This window comes from Vombatus ursinus, unplaced genomic scaffold (genome assembly GCF_900497805.2).
Source record: "Vombatus ursinus unplaced genomic scaffold, bare-nosed wombat genome assembly UNPS02014808.1, whole genome shotgun sequence".
NCBI lineage: Eukaryota > Metazoa > Chordata > Mammalia > Diprotodontia > Vombatidae > Vombatus > Vombatus ursinus.
In genome coordinates, this window is record NW_020954586.1 from 863,713 (window position 1) to 885,102 (window position 21,390).

At 46.6% G+C, this 21,390-nt stretch overlaps 1 protein-coding gene across 8 annotated transcripts in view; it reads right to left on the reverse strand.

Moving 5' to 3' along the window:
- The window catches only part of COL6A3 (collagen type VI alpha 3 chain), a 95,494-nt gene extending 75,351 nt beyond the window's left edge, over positions 1-20,143 (reverse strand). For 5 of the 8 annotated variants that reach the window (XM_027875203.1, XM_027875201.1, XM_027875202.1 and 2 more), the window contains exons 1-2: positions 19,889-20,143; positions 2,072-2,184 (exon numbers count right to left, since the gene is read on the reverse strand). In XM_027875203.1, the coding sequence (XP_027731004.1) occupies positions 2,072-2,153 (82 nt within the window). In that variant the 5' untranslated portion in view covers positions 2,154-2,184; positions 19,889-20,143. Of the gene's footprint in view, positions 1-345; positions 967-2,071; positions 2,185-19,888 lie in introns of all 8 variants that reach the window. The other 3 variants (XM_027875197.1, XM_027875196.1, XM_027875195.1) reach the window with 1 other exon arrangement.
- Between the last annotated feature and the right edge of the window lie 1,247 nt (positions 20,144-21,390).

The window sequence follows — 21,390 nt, forward strand, 5'->3', positions numbered from 1 at the left end:
GTCCATGAATACAGGGGGTTCTAATATATGCTTTAACAACTGTTTCAATCGGATTCATTTCCTTTGTAATCCTACAGATTTTCTTTTGTGTATTTAAAATACTTTGTTCTGAGAATGGCCCGTGGGCTTCATCAGACTGCCAAAAAAAAAAAAAAAAGGTTAAGAACCCCTGTTCTAGGTCAAGTTTCTTATATGGAGCAGGGCCAATCAGGGTTGGCGGGAGGTCAGCACCACCCAGAAAGCTTAACCCAGCCGTGGCTTTAATGCTAGAAGCTGCCGCCAAACTTAACGCCACGAGGAGGGAGCAAGGCGGGGGCACAGCTCGGTGCTGGGAGCATTCATTACCTGCGATGTCTTTGGATATCTCTGGAGCCCCGGCAATGTCCGCATCCATGGAGGAACGGACACAGGCCACTAAGTTTCCTACTATGTCATGGAGGGCGGTAAAATTCTCTAGGTTGAAAACATGCAAATCAAGGGGTTCACTGGCCATCTCCTTCAGCTCGCCTTCCTCTGCATCCTGCACGCCAATGGCAAACACGTCCACGGCGGAGGCAGATTTAAGTTCCGCCGAAGGCCCGGCCACATCGTCCTGGGATCGTCCATCGGTTAACACTATGATAACCTGGGGGACACCATCGCTTGCTCGGCTCCCGGCAGCCTGAGTCAGATGGTTCTGTATCACGTACTGTAAGCCTTTGCCAGTCTTGCTGTCTCCCCCCAGGTAAGTCATATTCGAAATATGGGACAGGACCTCTTGGTTAGTACGGTACGTATTTAGCAGGAACTCAGTATGTGGGTTTCCATTGAACTGGACCAGAGCAAAACGAAAATCACTTCCTCCCACAGCTAAAGATTCTATAACATCATAGAGAAATTCCCGAACTAGCTGGAAATGTTCTTTGCCAATGCTCCAAGAGGAATCCACTAGAAATATTACATCTGCAGCGGCACTCATTTTGACAGCTTTAAAAAAAGACATTTTTTATGAAGTTAATTTCTACCCAACCAGAATCTCCATCATCTGACTTGATCTACACTGCACCATAGCTGAATAACTAATATTTCTGTTACAATGTTTGCAGGAGGAAGAGGGAGACCATAAGATTTTATGCTGCTCAGTCCAGCATCAAGCCTTACTTACCAACCAAGACAAAGGTCCTATAGTCATGGCAGAAAGGGCATTTCACACAGACAATTTCATTTGATGGTAACCCAAGTTCAATGTGTAAAGTAAGCCCTGGACTAGCCATAAGCATACAGAATGAAGAGAAATGTTTGCTGTTTGCCTAGAATTCTTTGTCACCAAGTGGTAATTTTCTCATGTAATGTCACCTCAAAGATTTATCTCAGACATGCAGTCCAACCTGAAGGGCCCTCTAAACACAAATAACCAGAAGCCATTCACTGATATGATTTATCAATTGAATCTACTCAATCATGCCTTGATAGGAAAGAAACAATGAGAACTCTTTCAGTTGATGTAATTATAGAATTGTTTCATGGAACTTTTGAGTGTGTGTATTTCTCTTTCTCTCTGGAACATATGGATATGCCTGTTGGCATCATGTTAAGGGACAAGACAACCCATTATTAAGTCTTAGTGACTAGAGGGCCCCCAAGTTAGATTGGTTGGCTGAGGGACCAGACTGTCCAGAGAGGAGCAGCCCTGTGGACTGGACTGGGAAAGGGAGTCACCAGGTGAGCTCATTGGACTTCTACCCCAGCTACCAATGAGCAACCCCACTCTGTGGAGAAAGAGGTACAGACATTCAAAGGCTTGTCTCCCTAGTGAGCTCATTAAATTGATTTGGGCGGGGAAGATGTGCCTGATCAAGCCTCTTGTTTCTTTCCTTATGTTCACAAAGGAAACTGCATCCCCTGCGTAGAGAAGTAGTATCTGCATGAAAGGAACATCCCGTAAACAATGGTTTTCCAGGCAGCACACTTGGCTTCCACCTTGGCCAAAACAGTTATACAAGTTTCTAAAAGAGAGTGAACAAACTCCCATTCAGCTCGTTCTGGAAAAATAAAATAATACCACATCAAAGCAATCATTGCCAGGGCTTACCCTCTTGAGCATCAGTCACCCAGGAACCTGAGACTAAAAGGCAGAATATTGCCACTAAGGGCAAATACCGATGCTTCCTCATTTTGTTTTCGTCAAAGCACCAGCTATCGGACCTGAGGAGGAGAAAGAATGGAGAACATGTTGGTCAATTTCCATTCCCTTTACCGCCATATTTGAATTACGGTTCACATTGTGGCTTTGTTCTTCAGGTCTTCTCATACTCCCAAGGCAGCGCCGTGACCGGGAGAACTAATTGGGCAGGCCACGGGTCCGGCAGCATGTACTGGTACATACTTCACCAGTGCCCTGAAGGGCCTTCCCATGGCGGGTGACCATCCCTCGTGTTAGCAGTCTGAACGTGTTTTCAAGGGAAAATTGAATCCATTCATTTCATTTGATCCTCCCACAGCACCATGATGTGGGTGTTATTATCCCCATTTTCCACATGAGAAGACCGAGGCCCAGGGAAGCTAAGTGACTCATCCAAAGTAATAGAATGTAGAGCTGCATAGGGACCTCAGAGGCCCCATAGACCATTGCCCTCAATTTACAGATGAGAAAATCGAGGATAAGGGTGGTAAAATAACCACTGCTACACTACTGCTGCTGCTGCTGGTAGTGGTGATGGCGGCGGCGGCAGCAGCAGCAGCAGCAGCACAGGTAGGTGGTACAGTGGATAGAGTACCGGTCCTGAAGTCTGGAAGACCTGAGTTCAAGTTCAGCCTCAGATACTTATTAGCTATGTGACCCTAGGCAAGTGGCTTCACCCTGTTTACCTCAGTTTCCTTATCTGTGAAAATGAGCTGGAGAAGAAAATGGCAACCTACTCCAGTATCTTTGCCAGGAGATGACTGAGCAGCAGCAGCAGTAGTGGTGGTGGTAGTAGTAAATAGCTAATTATGGACTGTATTTATTATATATTTGTTATGTGTCTGTAGAAAGTTGAAGTGCCTAGGATAGTGCCTGGCACATAGTAAGTCTGTATAAATTCTAGCTATTTATATATTATTATTACCATATATTTAAATACATACATACCTCCCCTGAAGGAATATAAACTCCCTGACAGTAAGGATGATTTCATTTTTGTCTTTGATGCTTGTCTACTGCAGTGCCTGGCACATGATAGGTACTTTAAAAGTGAGCTGATTGATTGGTTGATTGAATAACAAAATAGAATATTAAGCTGGGCTAACAAAACATTTAAAATTAAATAACCCATCAACCGATTGAATTCAATTCAGCAATCATCCATGAAGCACCTACTATGTGTAAGGCATTGTATTGGGCTCTGGAGAGACAAAGAAAAATCTCAACCATATTTGCCTTCAAGGAGTTTATGGTCTACTGGGAGTGCAGTTTCATCCAGCAGGCAGAGCATTGGGTCTGGAATTCTAGATCTAAGGTTCGAATCCTGATTCTGCCACCTCCCGCATATGACCTTGGATAAGTCCATTCCCCTCTCAGGTTCTCAGGTTCTTCCTCTGTAAAATGAGATCTTCATGGAGGATCTTCAAGGTAACATCATTTAAAAAAAAAAGATTGTGTTTCTCCACTTACTCGCTAAACTAGAAAATTCATTAATTATCCATGCACTGAGCCTGGTCTTTAGCCTGGATTAGCCAGCCTCTCAGGAAGAAGGAATCAGGCAGAGAACAGCTTCATTTGCAACAGCTGGTTCCCCCTTCTCCAATTTTCCAACTAAGGTCTCCTCAGCTGAGTTTCTATATCCCTGAGATGAACAACCCAAGGAACTGATTTCCCTTTGAGCATTTGGGATCTGGTTCATTGGAGATTCCTGCTTCTGGGAGAAGACTGAAGACTTCCTCTCAGTTAGGCAATTTATAATCAAAGAGAAAGCAAATGATTACTGCCCTAGGATTCAGATCCATTTTCCTATAAAGCACCTGCAGTTTCCTTTCTCCAGTGGTTTTGGATGACCTTCCCAAAGTTTGTCAGAGAATTTTGCACCTGGATGGGACTTTGGGAATCATCTTGGATAACATAGTAGACAGGGCACTGGACTATTAGCCAGGAATACCTGAGTTCAAATCCAGCCTCAGACACTTGCTAGCTGTGTGAGCCTGGTCAAGCCTCAGCTTTGTCATCTGTAAAATGTGAATAATCATAGCACCTACTTTGTGGAGTTGTTGTGGGGGTCCAATGAAATAATGTGAACTCCTTGAGGATGGACACTGTTTCCCCTTTGTCCTCATAACCAGTTCCTAAATGCTTGTTAACCTCACCTGGGTTGATTAATACATTTAAAGTGCTTTACCAACCATCAAGCACTGTACCAATGTCAACCCTTATTTATTTCTCTATATGGGGAAAATGGAAAACATGGAAGTGGTACTTAGTGCGATTATGACAATGATAATAATATTGGACATTTACATCATATTTTGTTGTTGACAAAGTGATTTATATACATTATCTCATTTTATCTCCATAATAGCATTACACAGTGGAATATATAATGTAAGTTCTATGGCACCATTTCCCTCACTTGAAATTGAGGCACAAGGAAGTTGTGACTCTGCCAGACAATATATCAGCTCTCCCTCCTAACTCCTGTCTTCTGCAAATTTGCCAGGCGTAGTGTTTTGATACTGTCATCCAAATCATAAAGAAAAAGGTAGACCAGGACAGGACCAAGGACAGATCCCTAGGGCATTCCAATAGAGTCAACATGGAGCCAGAGGCATTGGCCTGGCCAGTTTCAAGGGGGTCTGTGAACTTGGATCTCTATTTTCACTAACTTCTTGTTGAGATTTACATTTCCTTCCATTATGATTTTTTTAAGAATATGGTTCTGAGAAGGGGTCCATAGGCTTCACCAGACTGCCAAGAGGGTACTAGACATGTGCACATGCACGCGAGCACTCGTACACACACACACACACACACACACACACAATGGTTAACAGCAGAACTAGGAGCAAGGATGTGGTGATGCTGGAGGCACAGTGATGGCAGAATGACACATATCTGATTATCGTACCCTAGAGGTAAAGGTACACTGAACTCATTTTGCATCCATGGTAGAGGGTAAGAGTGACACCCCAGAGACCCTTGGCAGGTCCACTTCACCCTCATTCAGGGTTTAGAAGCCTCTGTCCAGGGCCCAGAGGCCCAAAGCCCTTCTGCCATCCAAAACACAACAGCCACCCTTTCGTTGCACCCCTGCTCTTGGAGAGCAGAGATGGCTTCGTTCTTTGTCTTGGTAAACTTCAGAACCTTGCAATGTCTGGCACAAAAATGCTTATTGATTAATTGATGGCACATAAAAATAATAATAACAGGTGACCTTTATGTATGCCTGTAAGATTTTCAAATTACCTTACAAGTATTATCTCACAACAACCCTGCAAGGTAGTTTCTATTATGATCCCCATTTTACTAATGAGGAAACTGAGGTTGAAAGAGGTTAAGGGACTTTCCCAGGGTTACATAGTTAGTGAAAGTCTAACCAGTCCTTCCTGACTCTAAGTCTTCCTGACTCTATGCTCTATGCCATGATGCCTCTTGGAGAGTTCTGGGTTCAAGGTCTACCTCTGACACTTACAATGACTATGGATAACTACACTCTCCTGCCTCCATGTCTATTCTCCTTGTTCACTGTCCCCATTTAGTTCATCTCTCTTCCTCTTTCTCTATTGAATTCCTGTGTACACTACAAAGATCAGCTTAGATTCCGGCCCCTCCAGGAGCCAGCCCAGTCAGTAATGACCTGTTTTCTTCTTCAGATCTCGCATGGCACTTTGTCTGCAACCCAGCTGTATTCATCATGTGACACTGTGACTAATAGTCCTCTGTTCTTATCATATCCTCTTAATAGATTGCATCATAAGGACAGGAACCATGGTTGTGTCTTATTGAAACTTCATATTTCTACCAGTGTCTAGCGCCATCTTCTGCATACAGAAGGTGCTTCTTAAATGGTAGTTGAACAAATTAACAAATAAACATTTCTCTAAAGTAGGGAGAAGGAATGGGAGGTCTAGTAACCAGAGAAGAGGAAAAGTAACAAGTCACAATATCAATATCAATAAAAATAAAGGAGAAGGAGCAGGAGGAGAAGGACTGAACTTATAAGAGTCAAAGTAGAGATGAATAGAATGGAGACCATACCATAGGCACAGGGATAATGAACCTCTGTGAAAACTCCCTGTCACAGAATCATAGGTTTAGGTGAGAATGGACCTCAGAAATCATGTATTCTAACCCCTTCATTTTTATAGAGGATGAAATTGAAGCCCAGACAAGCAGTTATTTAGTCACACAGCTATTCAGTGGTGGATCTAGGATTCAAACCCAGGTCTTCCCACACCAACTAACCCACAACGTGTTTTCCCTATGCTACATTGCCTCCCAAATTCCTTAAAAGGGAGAGCACAATCTAAGTCTAGCTTCAAAGAAGAGTAGCATACCAGTGTGACTTTTTCTGGGAACAGTCCCAGTAGAAAACAGGGAAACTTTGCCATAATGCTGCTAATTGGCCAGTCATCCAAATTGCTCTTTCTTTTCTGAAACAGAATGGTTAAAGCAGTGACAGCAAGGCTGTGAAATGAGAAGTCTCCATATTGTTCTCAGATATTAAAGCAGTATGAGATAGGGATGGATTAGAGACCACACATTCTATGCAGGGAGTCTTCACCTCAAGACAATTCAACTTAGAGCCATTTTCCTCTGGCTGTAGCCAGAACAGAGCCTGGGATAGGAGGAGGTAATAGAGTTCTGGGAAGCCAGTCTAAGGAATGACTATGGCACTTGGGAGTGAGGGCATCTTGGGGCAGCAGGGAAGCACCATAGTCCATTTCAAGCACAACTCTAACTAGGGAAGGGCTGTCAGGACTTTGCCTCCAGCAGCCAATAAAGTAGGGTTAAGGATAGATAAGCTGGTATTGGTGCCATGGTCATCGCTGAAACCAATAGAAAGGGTGGAAAGAGGTAGCATAGAACAACAGAGAGAACCCTGGATTTAACATCAGAAGATCTGGGTTCAAAACTCCACATGGCTACTTACCTAGATGAGTGACCCCGGGCAAGTCAATTCCCCTCTCCGGGCCTCAGTTTCCCTATCTACAAAATGATGCAGTTACACTCAGTGCCTTCTATGGTCCCTTCTAGTTATAAATCTAAGGGATACTCACTCTGTATGACATGGAAGTAGACAGAGGAATAAAATTAAAAATGTAGCCGTGGCAGAACCATGATCTGGGGGAATTCAGATCTAGGAACTGCTTCCCGGTCTTGCCACTGGGGGAATTGAAGTCCTCTTACTCTTTCTTCTTTGACCTTAAGTAAGCTATCACTGTCTAACAGTTTGAAAGCACATACACATATTGAACTTAATTCAACAGAACCTGACTTTCTGTAGCCACACTTGTTAACCTAAGGAGGAAAAAAGGCAATATTCAGAAATTCATTGTTAAGGGCCCTTAGACTAGGGAGGGGGGACTTCAGATTTTCCTAGGTATAGCTATGGACCCAAGTCAGTTAACTTGGTTGGAAGAAGGATTAGTCATACTCATTGGAAGATATTTTCTTGATAGTTTCATTGGGGAAGTTTTTTAGGTTATAATGGTAATAATACCAACTAATTATTTTTATAAAATACTGAAAAGTTGGCAGCACAGTTTAGATAGATAGATATAGTTTATATATACATATATATATTGAATTGAATTGAATTAAGCTTCACAACAACCCTATGAAATAGGTACTATTCATGTTATAATCCCTACCCATTTCACAGATGAGGAAACTGAGGATCAGAGAGGTTGAGTGCCTTTCGTATGTCCAGACAGCAAGGCATTGTCAGTCAGGATTTGAACCCAGGTCTTTCTGGCTCCAAGTCCAGCACTCCAGCCTCCACGCCATGCTACCTCTTAAGCAGCATTATTAAGCCCCGACTCTGTCACTAACACTGGGTTAGGCACTGGAAACCCAGGCAGGAGTGAGACAGCACCTGCCTTCTAGGAGCTCCCACTCTCCGAGATATGCATAATGTAAAAAATGCAAAGTTCATTGCATGAGAACTGCCCCCTGCTGCTCCCTGTCTGACCGTCTCCTCCTGAAGTGCTGCAGAACCATTTCGTGATGCTTTGGAGTGAGTTATTATGAACACTCATCACATCGTCAATATTTTGTTTCTTGTCTGGATTTTTTAAAGAAAGACACACAAGGAAACCATTTCAAAAACAAAGGCTTAAACATGTGTCAAAGTCCCTGGGCTGAAGCCCTTCATTAGCACTGACCCAGGACCACTTCTAAGAGTCATTCAGCTACTCGTGTCCATGTCTGTACCTTCTCTTAACCCATCCCAGGCCATCATGACACAGGCCTGGAGTGCCGGGCTTCGGGGAATATATACATACATATATACATATGTGTGTGCATATATATTTGTGTGTATGCATTTGTATGTATATGTGTGTGTGCCTGGGTGTATATGTATGTGTATGTGTGTGTGCATGTGTGTATGTATCTCTGTGTGCACATACATGCATGTGTATGTATGTGTGTGCATGCATGCATGTGTGTATGCATGTGCATACATGTGTATATGTGTATGTGCATGCTAGAGCTGGCTGCAGTAGACAGATGGAATGATCAGAATGGTAAAGGCAGAAAACCTGCCTTTGTTAATTAATATAATTAAATGTTGGCACTGAAGCATTCAAGGCCATATACGAGGAATGTTGAGTTAATGAGCCCCAGAAGCAGTCTCAGTAACTGTGAGAATGGAGTGGGGAAGGGGATCAGACCTTCTACTGCTTTCCACAAATATCATCGGCTGGTTGAACTATCAATCAGTATTAGATCAGCCAAGGATGGTTTGGGGGCCGTTTGGTCGCCCAGTGGATGGAGCGCTGGACCTGAAGTCAAGAGGACTCATCTCCCGAGTTCAAATCCGGCCTCAGACACTTCCTAGCTGTGTGACCCTGGAGAAGTCACTTAACCCTGTTTGCCTCGGTTTCCTCATCTGTAAAACGAACTGGAGAATGAAATGGCAAATTACTCCAGTATCTCTGCCAAGAAAACCCCAAATGGGGTCACCAAGAGTTGGACACAATTGAAAAACTCAACAACCACCACAGAAGTGTGGTTTCAGTTGGTTCTCCTATCATGCTTGGCTCCTGGCCTGACGCTGGTTGATCACTCAGCCCACCAGTGACTTAGTAGCCACATGGTCCCCTCTGCCCAGCCCCATCTAGTGAATCAATATGGAGAGAAGGTTCCAGGCAAATGTCAAGATGCAGAATGTGCCCGGTTGATCAGAGGAGCAGCCGCAGACACTAGCATCATCCCCTGACCACTAGCAGGGGACAGCGGATGGAACACAGGACTCAGAGTCAAGAAGACCTGAGTTCAGATTGTACCTCTGATGTTAGCTGTGAGACCTTGGGCAAGTCATTTCATTTCTGTGAGGCTCAGTTTCATCTTCTGTAAAGTGGGACTGGAATGTAAAGCCTACCTCACCAAGCCCTTACACAGATATAATTAATAATAATAATAACAATAATAGCTGGCAAGTATGTAATTCTTAAAGGTTTTCAAAGGTCTTTGCATGTTATCTTATTTGATTCTAATAACAACAAGATAGTTGCTATTTTCAGAGGTGCCATTTTACAGATGAAGAAACTGAGGGTGAAAGAGGGGAAGTGACTTGTCCAGAATCACACAGCTCAGGAGTGTCTAAGGAAGGATTTGAACTCAGGTCTTTCTGAATCCCAGTCCAGCGTTCTATTCACAATGTCCACCTAGGTGCCGTTATGTTAGGAGATAATGTGGGCAAATCATTTTGCAAACTTTAAAGCACTAAATGATGTTGATTCCTACTAATTAACTCTTGCTAAAAGGGGGGCCAAGGCATCCCAAAAAGTGATGATGTGCATGAATTCGAGTCCCGCATCATCCACCATCTACACGTGTGACCCTGGATGAGTCCTTTCCCTTATCTGAGCCTCATTTTCCCTATGTGTAAAATACAGGAGATGCTATAGTACAGTGGGAAAAGGCTTATCTCTGGAGTCCAAGGACCTGGGTTTAAATCCTGCCTCAGACTCTCATTAGCTGCGTGACCCTGGGCAAGTCCTTTCACCATCCAGGGCCAGTAAAACAAGAGGGCCGGACTAAATGGCTTCTAAAACCCCTTCCTGTCCTAGACCTAGGAGCCTAGGATAGAAAATCCACTCCTTGTGCTTTTTTTCCCCCGTGGGTCAGCAATCTCCTGTCTCTCTAGGCTGAACCACAGGAGAGAGATCTCCAGCCCAAGGCCTCCTTCCCCGCCGTAGAGTGCCCGAGGTGGGAAACTGGGACCTCGCCCCCATGCTACACCAGGAACTACTCAGTTTATACTTAAGAGAGTTTCCTAGTTCCTTACACTGGGACTTTCACGGCTTTCACAGGCCTTCGGGCCTTTCCGTAAAGGGAAGTTCTTTGGAGAGAGCTGGCACAAAAGCCTTCCAAGGCAGCCTCCACAGTGAGCCTCGATGACCTCTCACCTTGACTTTCCACCCGAAAAGCACGCCCTGCTTCATCCGAACCGACTCATCTCTGAACAGTGCATTCGTCTGACACAAACTGAGGCTGTCTTTTCAAAAAGCTTTGACTCTGGAGTCTGAGGACCTGGGCTCAAGCTCCACTCTGACACGCACTGCCTGGAGGCCCTGCGCTTCCTAGGCCTCAGTTTCCTCATCTGTAGTTGGGATAGGGGTTGGGCCAGGGATCCTCTGAGCCTGAGGAGGCAGGACCGGCAGGACCTCACTCGCCGGAGTCGAGGTGCCCACGTGCCCGAGGGCGGCACGGCACCCAGCGGTGCCATCCCAGCAAACACGACTGAGTCGAGTGGCTTCACAGTCTCTTGTGTGAGAATAGAGCAAAGAAAAATGGAGACTTTCTGAATCCTCCACCCACCCCCACATAGACCTAGAGCCACACCACCGCTTCTTTCAAAGCCCCCGACTCGTAGACCAAACACTTGACACTTAGTAGCTGTGTGACCCTGGGCAAGTCACATAACCCCAATTGCCTAAAAAAAAAAAACAAAAAACAAAACCCGACTCACAGCATCTCAGATCTGGAAGGAAGCTCAGAGACTTCCAGTCCAACCTATGCCTGAGCAAATAGCCCTAACGGGGGTCGTCCAACCCCCGGGAAGACCTCTCGGGTGGGTGCTCCCATTCCCCTTTGCCACTCGGGGTCGGCTCTCATTGGCAGGACAGCCTCTGCACCCTCCCCTCGGTGCCCCTGAAGGCCTGGTCCGCATTGGTATTTCTAGCTCAGAATAGGAGGAATGAGCACCAGAAGAGGCCAGGCTTCAGCCCAGCGAAGCTGATGCCTCGCCCCGAGAAGCCCAGCGCAGCCTTCATTCCAAGCCAATGACGTAGCCGCCCCCTGGTGAGAGGTCGGCTCGGGGAAGCGTCGCCCTCAGAATTCTGCCCCTGCCTGGCCGTGCCCGGTCTGCCTGCCCGCCCCCCGCCCCCACCCCAGCCGCAGCGTTCCATCCAGGAGCCTTGAACGCACCTGGGAAGAGGTGATCAAAGCGTCCTCGAGTCATCAGAGGAAAACTGAGGCACTTTCTTGTTCTCTTGGCTTCGTGTAGAATAAGGGGGGAATTCTGTTTTCAATTAAATGCTGGCTTTTTTAAGTCGAGTTAATTGTCTTCCTGATACCTCTAGGTCTGAGGTCTCCAGATCTCAAGCCTCCACATGCTTTCACTGTCTCTTAACCTTGCCTGGGGCCAGGTGGGAGCTCCCCCAGTTACATCCGGGTGACCACCAGTGACCACCAAAGGCTAGTAACCCAGCCCGGGTCGAGAAGGGCAGGGACTTCAGCTCAGACTCCTGCGTCACTCGCTTTCTATCCCACCGCCAAAGCCTACCGCGTGTACCCCTTAACACCTCCTGGGGAGTTAGCGCATTACGTATTACCCCCATTCTACAGAGGGGTAAACCGAGGCTCATCAAGGCTCAATGGTCAGATTAGAGACCTAGAGCTGGAAGGGACATGAGAGGCCATCTGGTCCATATCCCCCTCCTTTTAGAGAGGAGGAAACTGAGGCTCAGCGAGGACAAATGAATTGCCCAAGGCCACGTAGCTATTAAGCATCCACCGGTGGGGCCACAGTGTATGGGACGCTAAACCTGGAGTCAGGAAGACCTGAGTTCAAATCCTGCCTCAGACACTCACTAGCTATGAAAGCTTGGGCTAGTCACTTAACCTCTGCCTGCCTCAGTTTCCTCTTCTGTAAAATGGGGATAATACAGCACCTACCTCACAGGATTGTTTGTAAAGCGCTTGGCAAGCCTTAAAGTGTCAGATAAATGCAAGCTACTCTCAGCCACCATCATCCTCTGAGTACGACCACTGTAAAAGTTAACACCGGTTCCCTTCCCCGGAAGGTCTCTGAGGAAGACTAGGGCCGTTTTCAGACCCAGTTCAGTCATTTCCAGTTGTGAAATGATCAGACTCACAATGAAATCATGCGTTTCAGCGTGGGCCAATTCACAGACCCCACTTTCCTTCCCTGAGCCTTGTCAGCTCTTTGCCAAGATCATTGTTGGCAGCACCCAGCCCCACCTCTACCCCCCCACCCCAAAAAAAGAGACTAACAGTTGGCTTGCAGCAGAAACAGGGCGGTACATACAGCTGAAGGAGCATGGGTGTTAGAGTTAGGACCCTGAGTTCAAATCCCACACTCACTGGTATGAGCCTAGGAAAATCACTTTAACTTCCCTGGGCCTCAGATTCCTTTTCTGTAAAATGAAATTGGACTAGATGGTCTCGTAGGCCCCTTGCAACTCTAAATCTATAGTCAGTCCTATGACTCTGTTCAAAATCTCTTCCTGTTTTCCCTTTTTTCCTCCTGGTTAACTCCAGTTCAGTAACTCTCTTCTTGCTTAAGAAAATGAATCATCACTAGCATTTATATGGTGCTTTTTTAACGGTTACAAAGCACATTCCAGATGTTATGTTTTAGGGTTTTGGAGAACACTTTCCTCTCAAGGACCCATTTTACAGATGTGCAAACTGAAGCAAGTGATTTGTCCAAGGTCAACTATCCTAGTGAATGTCTGAGCTGGGAATTGAACTCAGGTCTAAAGTCAACACTTTATGAAATGGAATAGGAAGCACTACTTTTCAAACTACTTTGAAGTCTCCATGCCCCCTTCACCAGTCCCGGTCATGGGGGAAGGCAACTGAATTTCAGTTCATTCAGAGCCCAGGCGTGTGTCTGCAGCAGCAATTTCCCGAACCAAGTTTTTTTGTTTTTGAGTAACAACATGATTGATTCAATGCAACAAATTCAATTTGACTGACATTTATTGAACACCTACTGTGTGCCAGGAGGATCTGGGTTCAAATCCCAGCTCTATCATTTTAGTCCCTTTTACTGCCTGTGTGACCTTGGAAAGTAACTCCCCATCTCTGGGCCTCTTTCCTGGAACAAAATGGGCAGGAAATAGGGAGAGGGGGGAAAACAAATGAGCTCTTAGCACCCTTTAGCTCTTGAACCCAGGAAGGTACTATAATAGTCTCCATGAGAAGAGCTGAGGGTCTGGTCTAGGGTAGATTCAGCAGGAATAGAGAGGAGAGGCTAGATGGGATGGATGGATGGGTGGGTGGACTGAGGAGTAAAGAGGAATCCAAAAAAACTAAGGGAAAGAAGGAAGGAGAGAAGGAAGAAAGAAAGGAGGGAGAGAAGAAGGGAATGAGAGAATGAGAGGGAAAGAAAGGGAGAGAAGGAAGGAAGAAGGGAGGGAGGGAAGCAAGAAGGAAAGGAAGGAAGAAAGGAAAAAAGGAGGGAGGGAAGGAGGGAATGAGAGGGAGAGAAAGGGAGGGAAGGAAGGAAGGAAGAAGGGAGGGAAGCAGGAAAGGAAGGAAGGAAAGAAGGAAGGAAGGAAGGAAGGAAGGAAGGAAGGAAGGAAGGAAGGAAGGAAGGAAGGAAGGAAGGAAGGAAGGAAGGAAGGAAGGAAGGAAGAATTTATTTAGCACATACTATGTGCTAGGCAGTTTACTAATATTATCTCATTTAAACCTCATAACTATCTTAGGAGTTAGGTATTATCATTATCATCCTCAGCTGAGGAAACTGAGGCAGACAGTGACTAAGTGACTTGCTGAGGGTCACAAAACTAATAAGTATCTAAGGCTACCTTTGAACTTAGAGAGCCCTAGATTAGGAGCCTGGGTGCCTGGAGAATGTGGGGGGGGGCAGAAAAGGGTGTTGTTAATAGAAAAAAAGAAGGTGGGAAAATGGCAGACGAGGGCCAAGAGCACGGGCTGCTAGATGTGAAGCTGGAAGGCCCTTGGAGGCCAGCTAGCCTAACTCCCTCAGAGTACACCTGAGGAAACTGAGGCAGAACAAAGTGGCCGAAGTGTCGTTCAAACCTGGGTCCTTTGACTCCAAGTTCAGCCTTCCCTGCCATGACACCACCCTTGGCCATATTGCATCCAAAAATTCAGGCCAAACATGCTCGTGGAGATGTCCAACAGGCAACTGGAAATATGGGACTGAAGCCCTGGGGAGAGGCAGGCGGTGGAAACACAGACCTGGGAATCGTCCGGGAGCTCTTTAAGAGTGGGGACTGTTGACCTTGGAGACCCGGCCCCTGCCTGGCACAATGCCTGGCACACAGTAGGCACAGAAACGCTTGTTGTTCAGTCAGTTTCTTGCACACCAGGAGCATGGGGAGATGGGCAGGACCGGGGACACACAGGGAGGAGAGGCAGGCTTCGCCCGGGCCCAACAACATCCTCACAAAGGAGTCCACAGCACGCTGCACTGAGTCCAAGAATCCACACTAATCCACCCCCAAATGCCTCGTTCTCTCTAAATAACTCCAAACTGAGGAGCCTATGATTATGTGACTTTACTCCAACTCAGTAAAGTTGGTATGTGGATTGCTGAAAGCCAGCGAAACACATTTGGCCCAGACTTGGATTTGGTCCAGGGCTGCTGAGGGCTTGGGCTCTGGCAGAGAGTGAGGACCTCGACCCTGGCTCGGAAGCAAAAGGGAAACTTTGGGGAGTGGGGCGCCCTCTAGCGGACACAATGTGAGACCTGCTCCTTCCAAGTACCTCGGGGCTCCCATCACCGGCCTTCCAAACTGCACACATGGGAGTTAATTCTTTCCAGTGGAGAAAAAAAAAATTTTGCAAGGAGAAGACCACTTCCAAAAAACTGGACCCTGGCCTCTCCCAACAGAAGACATATAGAATACTAGATTGAGAGCTAAAGGAACCTCAGATATCATCCAGGGGTGCGGAACTTGTGGCCCCAAGGCCACATGTGGCCTTCTAGGTCCTTGGGTGTGGCCTTTTGACTGAGTCCAAGTTTTACAGAACATATCTTTTTATTAAGGGGATTTGTTCTGTGAAGTGTGGATTCAGTCAAAGGGCTGCACTTGAGGACCTAGAGGGCCACATGTGACCTCGAGGCTTCAGGTTCCCCACCCCTGACCTAGTCTAATCTCATTTTACAGAGGGGGAAACTGAGGCCCAGAGTTTGGCCAAGGTCACACAGGGAGTAAGTGAGAGAATTAGAACTTTCACCCAAATCCAATGCTGGCTCCACTCTATTATACTGTCTCCCCAGACCCTCTCCCTCTCCGCCCCACCCAAAAAAAAAAAAAGAAAGGAAAGAAAGAAATAGAAAAAAGAAAAAAAATCCTGTCCTCTTAAAACAGAGAAAATGAAGCCAGGAATAGAGGATGAGGGAAAAAAAAACACTTAGGCTGCTCCACAGCCATCGGAGAGAAAAAGCAAATTCTGGAATGTCTCACATTAAAACTGGTCACTTTCTGGGGGTTTCTAACAGTGCCTCGAGCCTGGCGCTGTTTATACAATAGTAAGGTCTTTCTTACTGACTGTCTTCAGCTGTGTCACTGCGGGGGGAGGGGAGAGGAGTCAGACCAGCAGAGAACTTTTCATAGGGGAAAAACTGACAGCACCATGAGTGTGCGTGCACACTCACACTCACACGCACACACTCACACTCATACACACACATACTCTCACACACATTCACACTCATACACACACTCATACTCTCACACACATTCACACTCATACACACTCTCACATACTCACTTTCACACACTCACACTCATACACACATACTTACACACACTCACACACACACACACACACACACACCTCTATTCCTGTGTTCCCCATTCAGAAGAGAAACTGGAGCCGGAACGTCTCTCACATTTACTGAATACTTCTCACTCTCCCTAGAAAGGCTGAGAGACAAAGAATCCTGCTGGATGAATCTCGGCTAGAATGGGACACTCCTGGAAGAAAGGCTGATGCAACCAAACTCCAGGCGTGGCGGTGGGTTTTTAAGACAAAATGTGGAATTTCACACAGAGCATGCCATGAAGGTCCATGAAGACAGTTCCAGCATCCCCTGGCTGCTGAAAGGCTCTGAGCAGAGAGCGAACTTTGCAGGCTCAGTAAAAGACAGACAGACAGACACACAGACGGACAGACGGATGGACAGATGGACAGACAGACAGACAGATAGCCCTTTAAAAAAAAGGATCAGAGGATCACAGCTCTAGAGCCAAAATGACCTTGGAGGTCATTTTGCAGAGAAGGAAACTGAGGCCCAGGGAGGGAAAAGGATTTGCCCATAGCAAGTTGGTGGCAGAGTTCACAAATCTTGTCAGTGTGTTTAGGGCTTAAGCTTAGTATATTTAAATCCCACGTGCCAACTCTTAGACTAGTACTTTTTTTTACTAATCCAGGTTGCCTCTAGCCCTATTCTATCACACACACACACACACACACACACACACACACACACACACACACTCCTTATTTTTCCTAGTCTTTACTTTTCCTTTATATGACCAGTTGACAGTCTGAGAGATGAAGAAATGACCAGCTATAGACCTAACCCTGACAAAATACAAATTCTTTCCTTCATGCCTCCTTTACACAACCAACCCACCCAACCCAACCACACCACCATCTTACGCCGTCTTTCCTAGGCTTTGTGCATTCAAAGTTGGATTAAGAGAGCAAAGAATGAATAAGTCATAGACCCAACCCTGGGCAAATACAAACTGTTCTTCCATCCCTCCTCTATACTCCCACCCCAATCCACCAGCCCATCTCCTCTTACACTGTCTTTCCTAGTCATTGCCCATGCCCAGCTGGTGGGCTGAGGGATGGTCCACACCCTTAACAAATAAACATTCATTCACTCCATCATGCCCCCCTCACCTAGAGCTCTGAGTCTTAGTACAAAAGGGTGACCCTGTAATAGTAATATATTTCAGTGAGCCCTCCCACTGATGCCATGTAACTTGTCCATGGACCACCCATCAAGTCCCACCACCTGGTCAATCAGCAAGCATTTATTAAGCACCTACTATGTGCCAGATTCTATGCTAAGACTTGAGCGTACAAAGGCAAAGCTAAGATAGTCCTTCCCTTCAAGAAGGTTACATTCTACCCAAGAAGGCAACTCGTGGGCATATAAGAAAGAACGTGGAAAAAAGCTAAAAGACAATTTGGTAATACAATGGCAGGACACTTCTCCCTGTTGTTTGGGACTCAGAGAGTGAAAATTCATTTTCATTTACATATCAGCCAGGCACTACCAGGAGTGGCCATCTTCTGAGGAATAAGGTCACATCACGCATTTCCAAAAAATGGGAGGGGGTTTGGGTTATCCATTGTTTGGGTTTATCTGTGTTGCTGTTTCCTTCATTTCAGCTATGGCAAGCACACTGGTCCAAGTGGAGACCCAAGAGCTACCTCTGAAGCTCTCACTAAGCAACTGAATCCCCTTAGAGACAACATCTCCCCTTTCTGGGCCCCACTGTCCCCCATCTGTGAACTGAGGAAGCCATAGTGACCCCAGCAGTCTCTCCTTCTGATCTAGACTTGACTTTACCTCAGAGTGGCTTCTCTCACATCAGTGAACATGTGCCAGGGCACCCCTTCCCCTAAGGATGTGGCATTTTCCTAGCCATCAAGCTATAACTCAAACTCTGCCTGCAGAGCCACGGAGAGATTGAAACCTGGGTCAGTGAAGTCCATACTAATTATGAGATAATAACTCTAGAGTTAAAAGAGGCATCTAGTCCAAACCCCTCATTTTAGAGAGAGGGAAACTGAGGCTCAGAGGGGTCATAGGATCATAGATTGGGAGCCAGAAGGGACCTCAAAGATTAACTAAGTGCAGTTCATTCATTTTACAGATCAGCAAATCGGTGCCCATAGAGAGGAAATGATTTGCCCAAGATCACACAGGGAATCTGTAATAGAGTATTTTGATCTTAAAAAAAAACCAAAAAACTCGCATTGTATGCATGCTTGTGGCACCCCTGGAGTAACTAAACTTGGCTAACACGAAACAATTGGAAACTCTGAACTTTTCTTCAAAATTCTGTGGTGCCGCCCTGCCCTGCCCTGCCCTGCCCTGCCCTGCCCTATGGGCAGTACACAGAAAAGCATTGAGATAACTGGACCTGAACCTAGCACCTACTTCAATCACTCTTCCCATAGGTAGCTCTCCCAGACCACTGAGGCTGGAAGGCAGCTGCCTCCATACATAAGCTGTGCCCTCCACAGAGATGCCTCACTGAGAAGAGAACAAAGCCCCACCCAACCCCTACCCCAATTGTTTGCAGGCGCAGCCCTGCCTGACCACACCCTGGGGAAGAACAACTCTCCAAGAGCTCCCCAGCCTGGCATGGGCATGGGACCTGTGCGCACCAGGAGCAGGAATCTGCGGGAATCCAATCCTCTGCACAGAGATCGAAATCCTTATTTCCCACAGTCCCAGGTGACAAATCTCACCCCAGCCCTAAGGAATCCATGCTAATCCTTGTCCAAGATCTACCCTTGGGCAGTGACCCCTGGGCACCAGCTCCAACGGTGCCAGCCAAAGACTCCTTCACTTGGCTTGGTTGGTGTAGTTTGGGTCTTAGTGTGAACTATAAGCTCATACCAAGTCTCCGTAGGGCACTAAATGTCCACTCAATCCCTCCCCCATCCTGCTCCATGCCATGCTGCCAATCTGTGTGAGAAGAAGGCACTAGAAGGCTTTGTTTTAGGCTCATGGGAACATACACTTACAGCTGGGAGGGACCCTTGAGGTCATCTTGTAAAAACCTCATTTTAAAACATAAATTAAATAATGAGTAATAATTATAGAAAGCTTAAAAGTTGCAAAGTGTTCTGCATCCATTATCTCATTTGGTCTTACAGATGATCGTAGGCTCGTAGGATTATTGAGGAAGGATCCTTACAGATGGTCTAGTCCAAATTCCCTTTACAGATCAGGAAACCGAGGCCCAGAGAAGGCCAGTAAGTGACTTGCTTTAGGTCACACCAAGAAGGGGCAGAGCTGCATCTTGAATCCAGGTTTTCTGACTCTCAAATGCAGGTTGTCACGGGTCCACCAGAGGAGGCTCGCTCCAAGAGTTAGTCACCCTGAGATCTCGCAGCATTTTAACATAGACTGATCAAGGGGTGAGATTTTTTTTAATTTCTAAAAATCAACTGAATAATGAGTATTGAAGGATTTGACTTAGACTTTTTGCAAACCCATGAAGCGAACAGAGAAAGGAATCCGTTGGGGAAGCCCTCACCCTACAGAAACATAAATGTTTCCCAAGAAATGGGGAAAAGATGCCCCGGGCGCGTCCACCCCAAACCAGTCTTGGGAGGAGAAAGGCCAGTGTTGCTGCAGCTGCTCAGCCCGAGCCCCTCAGGTTTCAGGCATTTCCTTGAGCTCAGTCTCTGGAAAGCAGGGAAGGAAACATAAGAAGAAAGACAACTTACCCTGAGCAAACCTGGAAAATTGTGTGTTGGACCTCGGTGTTTGATTATGTCTGCGCCTGCTTCATCCTTTGCCTCCCTCTGGCTCTGAGTGTGCTTTCTTGGGGCTGCTTTTCTGTACCAAAAGGAGTAGGGTGGGAGGAGATGAGGGGTGCAGCCTATAGAGGGGAGACCGAGCCCTCTGCACTGTGTGCTTCCAGGAGGGCTGTGGCCGTGGTGAGCTCAGCTGCCTTCAGTGGGAGGCTACAGCTGCAAACTGGATGCTCTCCAGTGATACAGTGGAGGGCTCTCTGCCTCCTCCTCCTCCTCCTCCTCCTCCTCCTCCTCCTCCTCCTCCCTCCTCCCTCCTTTTCCTCCTCGCTGAGCAACTGACCCAAACTCTAAATGAAAACCAGACTCCCGCTTTGTTGCCTCTGGCCCCCGTAGCGGCTGATGTCACACTTTGAGTCCTGCCTTCATCCCACAAAGCCTGCAGTGGGACCCTTGCACCTCCATTCCACATGTGCTCGTCACCTTTTGGGCAGGGTCCTCCTTGGTAGCCAGGGCTTTTCTTGGGCTGTTTTCCAACATCATTGAAAGAAGAAAACAGGAAATGCAGCCTCCCCCCCACCGGGACCCCACCCTCGGTTTTCTTCTTGCAGTCTGGACTCAAGGCTTCTCCCAATAACTGCTCAGTTAAAATTTACTTTCCAAAAATCAGCAGTCACAACTGGCTAGGTTTTCCATTCACCCAAATTCTATTTCTTATGGAGGACGCAAGGAGAGGAGATTAGAAGCCCAGAATCTTGGGACTGGAAGAAACCATGTGGTTCCAAGTCCTACCTGACCGAGAATTACCCCTCCCCCAGAGCATCCCTGAGAAGTGACTGCCCACGTACCATTTGAACCCACCGCCTCCAAAACAACCCACTTCACTTTGGGACAGCTCAGAGTATTGGGAATTTTTCATTTCTATAAAGCTGAACTCTGTGTGTATGTGTGCGTGTGTGTGTCTGTCTGTCTGTCCGTCTCTGTGTCTCTGTCTCTATCTTTCTATCTCTTTCCGTGTCTCTCTGTCTCTGTCTCTCTCTATGTCTCTGTCTCTGTTTCTCTGTCTCTCTCTCTGTCTCTTTGTTTCTGTCTGTGTGTGTGTATCTCTGTGTCTCTGTCTGTCTGTCTGTCTGTCTGTCTCTCCCCTCCCTCCCTTCCAACATCCCCCCTACTTCTCCTGGTTCTCCCCTCTGAGTGCAAGCAGAGAGCAAGGCTAGTCCCTGTTCCCCAAGACAGCTCTTGAAACATTTGAACTCCCATAACTTGAATCTCCCCAGGGTTCATCTCTCTAGGTCCCTCAACCAGAGGTCCTTCAGTGCCCTCCCCCCACTATTGACCCTTCCCTGGACATGGTCCGGCTTATCACTGTGCCTTCAAAGGCTGCCCCAGAACAGAAGCCAATGCTCCCAGTATGACCTGCGGAGGGCAGGTTACAGGGACAACCCACCGCCTTCCATGTTGCCTTCACATACACT